The sequence below is a fragment of the Thermobia domestica genome, chromosome 3 (assembly GCF_964235325.1).
Source record: "Thermobia domestica chromosome 3, izTheDome1.hap1.1, whole genome shotgun sequence".
NCBI classification, from domain to species: Eukaryota; Metazoa; Arthropoda; class Insecta; order Zygentoma; family Lepismatidae; genus Thermobia; species Thermobia domestica.
Window position 1 is genome coordinate 217,318,002 of NC_137456.1, and position 14,149 is coordinate 217,332,150.

The window sequence follows — 14,149 nt, forward strand, 5'->3', positions numbered from 1 at the left end:
CTATTATTGTAGTTAATATACTCAAATTCTGACAATATTAGAAATTTATGGAATGTTTGTTATCCCTACGTGAAGTTTGGCAGGTGTGCATGTATGGACGACTCAAATTTTTACAGTTTTTCAACCTTACACCCAATTATTTTGGGTACGATTCTGTTCTGTGCATTGCTTCCCTGCATCTTATGGTTTCTGTACTGACAGTGAAAAGGAATAGTCAATGTTCAAATAACAATTGAGTTAATATTAATTTAAGCTACATGAAGTAATTGAAGCCGGAAAAGTTTCCCGAAAAGGTTTTTATTTATTTATTTATTTGTTATAAGAAAGGGTAAATTCTTGCAAGGCTTAGTCAAAAAAGGATAAATGCTGTGTACGGTATTAGTTTACCTTTACTATTTATATACAGTGTGTTCGCTAGTGTCCGAAAACATTGTTTTCATTATGAATTTCAAAATTCCAGGGGTATGTACTTGCATATACTCTTTCTTACGGTTACCATATTCAGAAAAGCCAGAATGCTGATACACTTGTGCACTTTTATCTGTGTATTTTTATAACACTCCTTTGTATTTAGAATGTGCTATGTTTCTTATGTGGCTGATATGCTGAAAGTATATTAAAAGCACAAGAGCAAGAAATAGAATCACGGTGTGCCTAGAATTTACCATTTAAATATGACACTACTGGCACTAGCAAAGCAAGCTCGGCTGAAAGAGCCGGAAGCATAGATACAAAACAAACGAGAAAAAAGAAAAAAAAACACGAATGTGACGCGCTGGGAGAGCGATTCTCATGCCAAGATATCCAAGCCCTACATTCGTCATTGAGCCCCATTGCCTATACGATAGAGCATATTAAGAAGACAATACACTTCAGCTTTGAAAATGTGGACAAATCAGGGAATTCCGGAAAATGTATGCAGACTACAATTTAGTCACAAAATGTGGTCATGTCCGCATAAATGCTGACGGGTGCTAACTTCATTTCCTGTGGTAATCACGATACCAGTATTCTAAATGTAAGTGGTCAAAACGTAGTGTAGTCACATTGCGCTTAAGGATACAGTTCTTATCATGAACATATTGTCAGGGTTGCTATAGACAATTTGTCGCACCGTACAGTAGCATTATCTGCCATCGCCCATAGTAGTATCATTTGCCACCTCTCCTTCTCCAGAAGGAATACATCTTCACCTTGGAATACGGGGAGAGAGAGAGAGAGAGAGAGAGAGAGAGAGAGAGAGAGAGAGAGAGAGAGAGAGAGAGAGAGAGAGAGAGAGAGAGAGAGAGAGAGAGAGAGAGAGATATATATTATGTCATCTACACGTTCTTTGTTACCTCACAAAAGTCGCACTGCATGTTCAAGTGTTCTATTTCTTTGTATTTTTCGTTGAAGTCGAAATCCACTTTTTTTTTTTCGCCGCACACTACTGTTGAAGATGTCAAAGTATTCAAACTTAAAATATCGTAGGTTTTAGTATGGGTTAGTAACATACTGTGGTAGTGAACTAGTTCATTGTTGAAGTGATTATGTTATGGGTTTTTATGAATTTCTTAATAGACTATCTCAAAGGAAGCAGGAGGATATAAGTGTGCAATTCGTTGAACCGCGAAAGGGCAAGTATCCACGCGTTATTTGAGATGGGTATGTTAAGGGCATTCTACACTTCCTGGTTTTTAAACCGCTTTCAAAGTGACTTTTTCACCCTGCAACTCAGGTCCGTAGTCAGGGAAGGGCTAGAAGGGACACTGTCTCCCTAAATTATATTTTGCCCTTTCTAGAAAATAATGCTGAAGAGAATTTTCAAACTGACTCAAAACCAGCGAAATTCTTGCAATTATATTTACTAAATTAAATTCAGCTTCGCGAATTCTACTCACTTCTTTGCGAAATTATATGTTTCTTGCTAGATGCACCAAATATCTTCCAGTGTCTACCCATTTCCAGAATTCCAAACTATACAGTTTATTGCAACCATGACAAGCATCCAAGGATACCAGGTGCACTTCCAAACAACAGTATCATAGCCCACAACGTTAGTTGTGAATATTAATAAACTGTAGTGTCTCGTTTATTTTGGAAGGTAGAAAATTGAGTGCAAACGTTGAATAAAACATATATGTCTATTTTGTATTCATATAATCTAACATTGCTCTAATATAATTTTGTTAAAAAATAAATACTTCAATTTTTAATTATTAATACGAAACAAAGTAACTCGCGAAGAACTTACATTAAGCACAGAGAAATGAAAAAAAAATTACGGTTTCGATAATTCCAAAATAAATACACATCCTGTATATAATAAATAAACGCACAATTTTATGGTATTCTTTTGATGTTTTTGTCTTTGTCATTGCCCCTCAGTCTTCATTTCTGCTCCCTTCCTAATAAATCAGGCTGGCGAGGGCCTGCTTCAACAAATAATAATAATAATAATAATAATAATAATAATTTCTATGTATGACCGCAATGTGAACAGTAAATTTCAGCGTATGGTCAAGTCAGATATAATGACATCGCCAAATGACCCTGTAATAATCATGAATCAGAATTATAGAACTGCTTGGCGTTTGGATCACATGTATCTAAAGAATTTTTGGATACTTCAAAGTAAAGTGATTTAAGATATGTTAAAATGGACATTATTTTCTCCCATGGAAATGCAAATGTAGAAAGAGGATATACAATCAATGCGGAATTTGCAGCAGATAATTTAAAAGAACAAACTTTAGTACGAGGAAGATTTGTTCGATTCAGTAACTTCTTCTGAAGTTATCCATAAGGAAATCCTTGATTCGTTATGTACGAATTGCTCGTACTCGTTTTGCAGAAGCAACAAATGACGAGAGGAAAATAAGCTGAAAACAGGAAAATAAAGATCATTCAGAACAAGCAGGAAGCTAAAAAGACTAAAATAATGGAAGATATGCGCCGTATTGATGAGGAAAAAAGCGTTTGAAGAAGTGAAATGAATTAGGTAATACTATTGATTTTTTTTCTAAAGATATGTTGTTAATATGCCACAACCAGGTTTGTGTACAGTCTTGTTAAAAATAAGCAAAAACTGACCACCCACTTCTATTTGAAGAGCCCTGTACTTCTATCTACACTGTAATTAAATCAAATAAACGTAGAGTTTCTTTGATCAATTGAGATCTTTATTTAGAGCCAGAGCATTAGAATTTTGTACGAATGGTTGCCAGAATATAATCTTGTAAAGCAGGGTGGGTAGCCAAGATATTTTAGACAAGACTGTTCATCCACTCTTTTTCGATAGGTGTCTCAAAATTACTTTTTCCTTTCATATATGGTGAAATTTTCATCATGTGAATAAAGTTACAGATTAAAACTTCAGGGAAGAAGTTTAGTTTCTTGCTTTGTGTAGCAATTTTTATCAGGTAAGTGTTATGAAATTTCATCATAAAGTAGTTATTTTTATATTATTCATTATTCTTGTGTATCACCGTTTTCTTCGTGTTTGTTTTTCCCTTAACATGATAAAAGTCTGTATGGCGTATTATATCTCAGGGGATTTTTTTTTTTAAATGTGGAAATCCATAAAAAGTGAAGGAATTCAGTGCTGTGATTTTTTAAATCTCTCTGTATACGGAGATAAAGACAGCCAGAAAAAAAAGTATAGGAAGAGTTGGCTGTAGGGGACGAGGAAGACCTTCAAGAATTTCGTGCAGTCATGGAATTCTTATGAAATGTTATGGAAAGTCAGTAATTTTATATCCTGTAGGAACCTTATTATTTCACCGTTCCCGTCTGACGATGCCACACGAGTCTCATTGTATTTGTCCAATTGAAGCATTCACTGGTAAATGTCTGTAGAAAGAAAATTCTAGATATTTCTTTCTGCACTGTTGCTTATATGTGGTCGACAGTCTGCTGGCGTTTATTGAAGGACTGTCATATTAGTCTTTCAGACTCTAGGCCCTATTCGTAGTTATTAGGTTACTTATGCATGTGCAATGCATGCAGCATTCAGCGAAGATGTTGCGGTCTTATTCAACTCCGATACGAAGTAAATTCATGCTAATTCGTTTCTTGAATCACAAGTCTATAAAGAACTCTTTCTCCTTTGGAGAGGTTCATTTATGATATTTCTGAGAGTTGGTTATAGCTTCAGTTCTCAGTGTTGATTGACTTAGTTCATCTTGTACCAGGGTTTGAGTGCCGTAGGAATTTAGCATAGTGATCTTTTCCAATCGCTTTGCCAATTCCATGATTGAGATTCATTCTCTCAACACATTTTATGATGCTGGATGAATCGAATTATTACAAGCAAGAAAGTATTTGCATTATTCTCTGCTTGAAAGAGGATCTATTGGGAAGGGAGGCGTATTTTAAATCCCGTTGGTTCTGAGCTCGTTTTGGATTCTATTGTATCTCCCTTTATTATCAGAATAAGAAACAAAATAATAAGAGACATGATACAACGAAATTTTCCGCTGAAACCTGCTTTCAGAGAAGTCGGCGTTTGTTTGAATAAAATCTTCCTCCTTTTAAATCTGCTTAACTACATGTACTATGGTTAAGATTCTACTAAATGATCTTTATTGTTAACACTATAGTTGGGATAGTATCAGCGTGCTCTCCACAGACTCCTAAATTTATGTGATACTCTTCCTCTCTCTCTCGCTCGCTATAAGTGTGTATATCTAAGCAGGTTTACATTCCATGTAAAAGGGCACGGTAGCTTAGTGGTAGAACGTTTACGTCTGGTGGATGGGGTCCGTGATTGTCTCAGAACACCAGGGCATGTGTGTGGTGGATAACATTGTGAGCGTGGATTTTCTCGGAGTTCTCCCGTTTCTTCCACGTTGTTATTCCACCAGTTATTTTATAATTATTCACTTTCATTATTCATCCGTTTTCCTTAGCTTAAAGGGCATATTCGTGGACCAAGCTACAAGTTTCATTTTACATTCCTTTCAAGAGTGATATAGGGATTCTTTGTGTTCCAGTGAACAAACATTTTTTCTGAACTTCATTGACGCTTTTTACCAGCCCTTACGCTTTCCCGAAATTTGTCAGTGTGAATATCAGCAATGTCAGTTTCTGCAAATTCCACTTAGCAGTGTGTATCGCCAGCACTAAGTGAGAATTTCGATGGTAGAAAATATTGTATGTTAGCCTCATCTACTAGATTGGGTAGTATGGACTCTTTTGGGATTATTGTTAATTTTTGCATAGACGCTTTCAGGACAAGTTATCACCGGTTCACAATTGTTTCAATTGTTTTCAGGCGATCAGATCTGGATTCGTGTGCAAATAATTGATTTCTGGAACTTGACCTTGCTCTATGCCTGTGAAATGGCTAATTCGTCTTTTACATTACAACTTGGTCTGCAGGAACTGATTCACATTGATAGTATTGCCTCATGACTACAGTGTACTGTTTAGTGTTGTAAATAGAAAAAAAACCGTATTTTTTCAGAAATGTACGTTTTTTTTAGAAAAAAAACATTGGCTCTCGTTTTTTTTTCTAAATTTCGTTTTTTTTTTTCAAATAGTCATTTGTAATGCATCTTACGTCTATTTAAATATGAAATATTTTTATGTAGGTGTAATCACCGTAAAATGCAACATAAATTAAACGCTAGACACTGATACGCTACAAATATTTTACAATTTACATGAATACCATACCTATTAACAATTCGGACTTCAGCAGTTTTCATCAATATTAACTAAGAAATAAAAATAGAAATGAAATTTTGTTTTTTCGTGAAAGCAGGCCTTTAATATGTACGAAAATAATGTCACGAACAGTATAAAATTCAAACAACTTGTCTAAAGGTAAAAGCTAATACTAATTTACCTAATAGTATTTTTCTAAATATTATATAGGCCTATAAATAATTTGTCGACTAGATATATATGATATGCAAAGCCGGCTCTACCATATCTGTAACACGTGCATTTGCATGGAGCGGCAAGTTTGGAGGGTCCGGCAAAATCTGTTATAAGTAGAGACCGGATATTTAGGGATTAGAAACTTGGAAAATAGGCAGGCAAATAGGCACTTAAAATTTTAAAAATAAGCAGTAAAATAGGCACTAAAATGTAACTCGAAATAATGAAGATAAATACTCAATACAATTTAAAAAATAGATTCGTCATAAATAGTGTTCAAACAATATAGCAACATACCTGTTTGTTAATGTCTTCTTTCATTCTATATGTAAAAAACGAAGCTTGATATGTATTTCATATTATATATATATATATATATATATATATATATATATATATATATATATATATATATATATATATATATATATATATATAGAGAGAGAGAGAGAGAGAGAGAGAGAGAGAGAGAGAGAGATTGTAATATACCATGTGCTTGTGTTATTTACAGTATATAAATTATACATATTTCCCAATTAAGTCTTATTTCAAAGAAAATGCATAGAATACGCAACATTAGGCACTAAAGCAATTATTTAGGCAGTGAGGGCCGAAATAGGCAAAATAAGGAAAATGAAGTTGGCTTAAATCGAAACTATAATCCCCGATATAAACTTTAAAATGTTATTTTTGATCATATCTTTAGCATTAAAGAACATTAAAGAACATTTTGCCTAACATCCGGTCTCTAGTTATAAGTATATTATTTAAATTAAATATTTCTTGTTGGAAACAGACTTCATGATGATGGTAGTTACATTTACTAAGCTGACCTATTTGAATACTAGATTCATAAATTATGTTTAGGTTGCTTTAGTTTAAGGTCACATGGACAATGTTAAAGCAAATAGTCGAATCAATCTGAGCACAAATTGCTTGATTGTTTTCAAATGCAAGAATCCAATTCTCGAGTAGTAGCGAATATCTGTTCCACTTAGTAAGTTATCACAGTTTTGATATGACAACTAGTCTTGTTTTTGTCAGAAACAAGTTCCATATCATTGAAGATAGAAACAAGTTTTTTTTTTAAAAAATGTTAACAGATGTAGAAGAAAAATCAAGAAATAAAGATAAAAGAGCTAGTTGCACTGAAATTGCAAACTGATACATTGAGATTGAAGCTCGATATTGAATTCTATAAAATGGATTACTATCTTTCCTCTTCAGGTGTGTTTGCTTTATCTTTCACTAACATAATAGATTTATATTTAAAAGAAAAAAAAAAAAAAAAAACAGACAAAACGGGATTGCATTTTTAGTAAGTATTTAAGCCTTTCTGAGTGCAACTGCACTTACCCTCCCCTTCATTGTTCGTGCTGGAGTAGCATACTCAAAATGATGACTTTTAAGATTTCTTCTTTCTGGAGAAAGGGGGAGGCGGCAAATTATGCCATTGCACGGGGGCGACAAATTGCCTAGGACCGGCCGTGTGTATGATGATGAAAGTTGGTAGTTGATAATAATGGCACTTCTTGTATATGTATATACAAGACATGAATATAGGATGACTCAATTTGAAGTAATGCAGGGTGTTTCTTAGAGTTTTAAAACTTTGTAGTATCTATTACAATTAACTTACAATTATAAATATTATATCAAATGAAAGAGCAACTCAAACAGTTTTGTACGCACGCATGCACATGCATTGTTTCTTCTGTCTGCCGTTAGAAAGAGTAAGTAGCAAAGATGGAGACTAGAGAGCAGAAAGCTTTTTGTGTTTTAATAAAGACTGAATCTGTACAGTGCAACCGTCTGTGTGAAGAATATTAAGGAGACGCTTGCAACTACGTCCTTATCGTTTGCAGTTGCTACAGGTCTAAAGCCTACAGACTACGGTTTACGTGCAAATTTCGGAAGTGAAATATTGTTGCATAACAATGAAGATTTTCTGGATCGTGTCGTCTTCAGTGATAAATCGATATTTCACCTAAGAGCTAATGTGAACACTCAGAATGTTTGAATCTGGCCGTCAGCAAATCCTCAGGAGATGATACAGTTGAAACGAGACTCCCCTAAATTGAATGTGTTTTGTGCCATATGGCGGAAAGTTTATGGGCCTTTCTCGCCTATCGACTAGATGTGTACCGTGTGACGAATGAATCTCACATCGAAACTTGTAGCAAAGACTGTTTGAGGTGCTCTTTTACTTGATGCATTGCTTATAATCAGGGTGGATTGATTTAAATCAGTCTGATTTAAGTCACGATTTTAATCAAGATTTAAATCACTTGATTTTTTAAATAAAAATCGTTGATTTAAATCAAATTCCGAAATGAATTAATTTAAAGTGAAAGTAAGTAAAATCCCGTTTCTCTTCTGTTATTTCGATTATGGAAGATAATAATCATAATGCAATGAGACTCAAATGTATGTAAGCACAGTATGAAAACTAGTATCATGTAGGGAACGATCAGGGAAAATCCCGTTTGAACGGGTTACGGGTGAACCCTGCTTTCTTCTCTTTGTAACACAAGGTTTTAAAATTTCTATTCCAACGGGGAAATCACCATGGACATTTAAGATGAAAACTCTTTTGTGTACACGTCTATTTGTTTGTTTCCAGATAATAGGGGCGTATTTAGAAGGGTCCGATCCCCTCTCCGAAACAAGAAAAAAAAATTAGATTTTAAAATTTTGGGCCAAATTTATGTACTAAACACAAAGAAGTTCCTCGGGATCGTAATACGACAAATTTTGGATGCGTTAAAATATCGAATAATACTTTTGATAAAGTGGATACTTGACCCCATTGCAGAACATACCGCGATCTGCGATGTGATCGCAAAAAAAAAAATTGCCGTGCCTGTGCAGGAAAAATTGTCAGAGGAAATAAAATAGCCAACAGAAAAGTATAAAAACGTGCCTGCTATGTATAGATGTCTTAAATGCACGGACAATCGCATTTGAAATGTTTTTCACGTCACATAAAGCATATTTTTAACACTCATAAGTGTTTCTTCTTCTGGAACTGATCATCTAGATTTTCTTATTTTGGAATTCCTGCAGAAAATTCCTACAGGGAATTCGTGTTATTATGATTCAGTTCAAAATCTCTTATCGTCGCGAATTGTGTCGAGGAATTTGAAGCTTTAAAATATATAAAACGATAATTATGCCTGTTGTGCTGTATGGTTGTGAAACATGGTCGCTTACGCTGAGGGAAGAACGTAAACAAAGTAATTGAGAAGAAAATCCTGAAACGAATATTCGGAACCAAAAGGAACGGAAATGAGGAATGGCGAAAACTTTATGATGAGGAACTGCGTAATTTATACCATTTACCAAACATTGTTAGGGTCATCAAATCTTGGAGGCCCAGGTGGGCAGGACATGTAGCGAGAATGGAAGAAAGTAGGAACGCTTTCAAAGTTTTAACTGGAAGTCCAATCCGAAAACGACCATTAGGAAGCCTAGGCGCAGATGGGAGGACAATATTAAGTTGCATCTCGCAGAATAGGAATACAAAGTAAAAACTGGATCCAGTTGACTAAGGATAGAAGTCAGTGGAGAGCTTTTATGAACATGGCACTGAACCTCCGGGTTCCATAGGTCATAGAATGAGTTAGTTAATTTTAGGCGAAATTTATGTACTTTATATGGATTTCGTGCCGCTAGCTAGTTCCAATTGTTTAAAAATATGCCCCTTCCAAATATCAGTGACTTTCGTGAAAAGAAAAGTGTCATGTTGATATACATTGCTGTACTTTTTCCTTAATGCTTAAGAAACATTGTTTGGGATTGAAATAGGTTAATGATTGGGAATTAATTCAAAATTTAAACCCAATACTTTTACGTAAATGACATAATTAACATTTAATACTAATTCCTAATGGTTTTTCTTCAGTTCGCGACTTGTATTATACGAAGAAAAAGATTTGATTTAAATAAAAAAAAAAAACGATTTAAATAAAAAAAATCAACAAAAATGATTTTTTTGAAAAAAATCATGATTTTTTTCCACCCTGCTTATAATTGTACGTAAAATGTAATAAGTACTACGAAGACTTAAAACCCCAATATTCATTTTGAAACACCCTGCATTTCTCACCAACAGTGTTAGAACTAAGATGTAAAAAGGAGAGAAAATTTTCCTTATAAATTTATTGTTTACAACAACGATATTATTATTAGTCGAGACTATAACTACAACACCGGTTAGTACTAAAAAAAATGTAATCAAATGTACACCAGGTGGCCAAAGTGGCACACAAGTGTGTCACTTTTTGAATCCGCTCCTCTGTGGACACTAAATAAGATATCGGGATATTATTCTTGCCAAATATGGTTGGACCATAGTTTATCATATTAATTTCTTTTTCTTCTAGTGTCGAATTTCCTTCTCAAATTTCACCCCAGTCAAACATTCGAGAATTTTCTAATTTCGAATTTCCTTTACTTCTTTTTCCCCTGTAGCTTCCTTCGTTGTAGAAAGACCTCCTTAAGACTTGCCAGATAGATACCTCGGGTGGATACCTAACTGTTGACATCAATTGGACGGGCCTGCGCGCAGTGTTGCCAATTAGGGAAATTGAAACTTACCTAAATTTGGGCAGAAATTCGAGATTTTTGTTTATAAATCCGTACCTATACGTCCGAGTGCAAGTCAACTTACGCCAATCGAACATTTGTCCTTACTTAACAAACGCAAGCACAGATCATTACAATGGCTAATTAGGGGGCGCACAAAAATTCGTATTTAGGTTCTAACCCTTGATTTTTCTAGTTTTTCCCTTTTATGTTTACCGGAATATATTTTTGGTAATTAGAAGCTTTGTTCCTTAAATATCGCCATAATACTTGTAGGATATATTAGTGGTGTACCAATGTTTACTTTAAGATAGTTTTCGCCTGTCTGGTAGCAGTGTTGCCAGCTATAAAAAATTTTCATTCCAGATTTTAGGGGGGAATTTTGGGAAAATTATCTGTTTTGTCTCTATTGCTTCCCTCTTTGTTGGCTACATTGGAACAAATGTACCAGTATCTGGAAGTCTCTTCTTTGCCCTACACAACGCACTATAGAAATTTTAGTAGGATAATTAGGGGAAGTACAGTTGAGGTTTACACTAGACCTTGTTCCCTAATTGGAAAGTTTACTGTTTTTTTTTTTTTTTTTTAGGTAGAATGAGATTTTTTATTGACATTCTTACTTTATTATATATCGTCATAATACTTGTAGGATATATTACAGGGATACCAAAGCTTATTTTAAGATAGTTTGTGTGTGTCTGATATCAGTGTTACAAGCTACAGAAAAATTTAATTCCAGACTTTGGGGGCAAATTTTGAAAAAAAAATTCCTTTTTGTTTCTATTATTTCCCTCTTGTTGGCTACACTCGAACAAACGTACCAGTGTCTAAAAGCTTCGTCCTTAGCCTACACAGCGCACCATAAAAATTTCACTAGAATAATTAGGAGAAGTACAGTTGAGGTTTATAATAAACCATTTTCTGGAAATGGTAAGAAAATGGTGAATTTCTGAGGTAGAAAAAGATATTTTTTAAATTTTCATGCTTACTTTGTTAGATATCGCCATGATACTTGTAGGATATGTTTTTGGAGTACTAAGGTTTATTGTCAGATAGTTTTCGTCTGTCTGATGGCAGTATTTCTAGCCAAAACAATTAATTCCCGATTTTAGGTGAGAAATTCGGAAAATTTCCCCTTTCCCCTTTATTATTACCCTCTTGCTGGCTACATTGAATCAAATGTACCACTACCTGAACGCTTCCCTTTTGGCCTACAGAACGCACCATAAAAAGTTTCAATGGTATAATTAGAGAAGCTGTAGCCCCGGCATATCTGTTGATTTTTGCTTCTGAGGCGTAAAAAGTGTCAAAATTTCATGTGTATGATGACAGAGAATTTTTTCTTTCCCTCTTTGAATTGAAGCCAGCGACTTCAGGATTTCACTAGACCTTGTCAACACACCAAAGAATGTTTTTAGGTGACTTGAACCCATATAGCAGCAGTGGTGCTAGATTTATATATATATATATATATATATATATATATATATATATATATATATATATATATATATATATATATATATATAAAATTCGGTTAGGGATTTTTTTTGGTAAATTTTCACTCCTACATTTCCCTCAATAATTTCCCACCCGTTGGCAAGACTGCAATGTAACTTACATCAAAAATAGCCACATCCATTTTCTAAAAAACAAGGCCTTAACCATATTAATCGAATGAATGGTTTTTGAGCAATAAGTCACCAACTGAAAATGTAGGAAAACGCCAAAAATGACCTGGGTCCGAAAGGAATAATCACACAATTTTGCTCGTATAGGTACAAAGAAACAAACGATTTGTAAGTTACGAGGGCTCCTACTCAAGTTCTGTTGATTATTTCAATAATCTGCAACATAAATCAATAAATAATAGTTGCCAGAAAAAAACAGACATTTGAAAAAAAACGTGAAAAAGAACGATGTTTTTTATTTAAAAAAACTTCACAGAAAAAAAACCGTTTTTTTACAACACTAGTACTGTTCATTGTAAAGTCAGGAAACTTCAGGAACGACACAAAATATATCAAACATAACAAAAAAACATGACACAATCATTCTATTTGGCTATGCACAGCTACATAAAATTGTAATGAAATCATTTTACACGTGGTACTGCTTGGATGAATGGAAATAATGATTTTTGTGTACTGGATGTGTATTTAGTTACCATGGTCTCTTTCTTAATGTATATTATTAGTATACAAGTGATTGCATTTTTGTAAATACCCATAAGGAGCACCTTCATATCTTTTTTCCATGTAAATAGAAGTAAAACGTACAATGTATAACTGTAGTAGAAATTCAAACTGTAACTTGAGTTAACATTTTAGCACCAGAAGTTTGGCTTTTTATACATATATACTAAGCAAGATTTAAGTAAACGGATATTTTTGTTTTCGTAAAAACATTTTAAGCGTGTAGGTCATTTACATTTCTAGACATACTATTAACAACAATACGTATTTAAACTAATGGTTTGTTCGTCAATTAAAATTTCTAGTTTTGTGTTCAATAAATTTTATTTAAACACAATGTATTGCTTTGTGTTTCGCCATAAATTGCTAATAAAACTACTGCTAGCTATTTTCCTCCGAGACTGAAGTACAATAATTTGTACAATCGATTGTAAGTCCTTTTAATGCATAAACTTAGATTTATTTACTTCGACAATTTTTAAACCCAATTCTCGTGGATCTTACCATGAGGTAGGTATATCGATGTATATACGAGTTCATGGTAAGATACACGAGGTAGTTTCTTTTTGCTACTGCCGAATTCCAACGATTGATATGCATACGAACTGCTAAATTAATATTTAAAATTAATATTTTCAATCTCTGCAATTTTCATTTCCCAAACCGGAAACTAGAATTAGATTTTTCTGAAAGCTTATGTTGCCAATCGAAACACAGTTGGTTCTTAAGGCACAGAAATAAGTTCATGAACAATACTTGTGTTACGATTTTCACAATGTAAAGTTTATCTTTCAAACCCTTATAAGAACAGTGATTAGTGCTTGAAGGGGCAAATGAGTTTCACTACTCATTGTTTATCGAATTCGGAAGACGATGTATGTCTGTAACAGATATATTGTGTAAAATATTTGAGTTCACTAGCATGACTTCCAAAATATTTATGGAGCACTTTAATTATTAGGATGTGGATTGATACTGACACGAAATCAGTTTAATTAATATTTCTGTGTGTAACTAATGTAATAATGTAGCCGTAAAATATTAAGTTGTGAAAACTAACTAGAAGTTTTTATTGTATAGGAAGGAGAAACAATGCATAGAACAATTGAAAACAAATCCGAGCGTGTCAGAGAAGTCACTCTTCCAATCCAGTTTTCTGAAGTCCAACTCTTCCAAGACGATTTACAACATCTGATTGAGATCGAGGTAAGTACAGACTGTTTCTGTATCATTCCAGATACGGAATCGGAATCCGTGAAATACCAGCATACGATTTAGTGCAGTCACCCAAACTATAAACGGAAAAACTAAATTTGGCACGTTATATATATCAAGTTAAACAACTTTACAATATTTATTCTAGTCATGCCAATATGAGATTGCTCATACGAGCAGGTTGGTTGATCAACTCCCGATGAGGTTAGGGTATCTGTAAAGTAAGTTTGGCATTCTGAAAGCCTTTGCCAATATTATTTCCTCCTGTAAATGCAAATTCGATTCCT

At 33.9% G+C, this 14,149-nt stretch overlaps 1 protein-coding gene across 1 annotated transcript in view; it reads left to right on the forward strand.

Annotated features, from left to right (window-relative positions):
* Positions 1 to 14,149, forward strand: part of LOC145680966 (heat shock 70 kDa protein 4L-like) — a 284,315-nt gene that overhangs the window by 182,300 nt on the left and 87,866 nt on the right. The window contains exon 10 of the mRNA XM_081752181.1: positions 13,728 to 13,853. Within this exon, the coding sequence (XP_081608307.1) occupies positions 13,728 to 13,853 (126 nt within the window). The remainder of the gene's footprint in view (positions 1 to 13,727; positions 13,854 to 14,149) is intronic.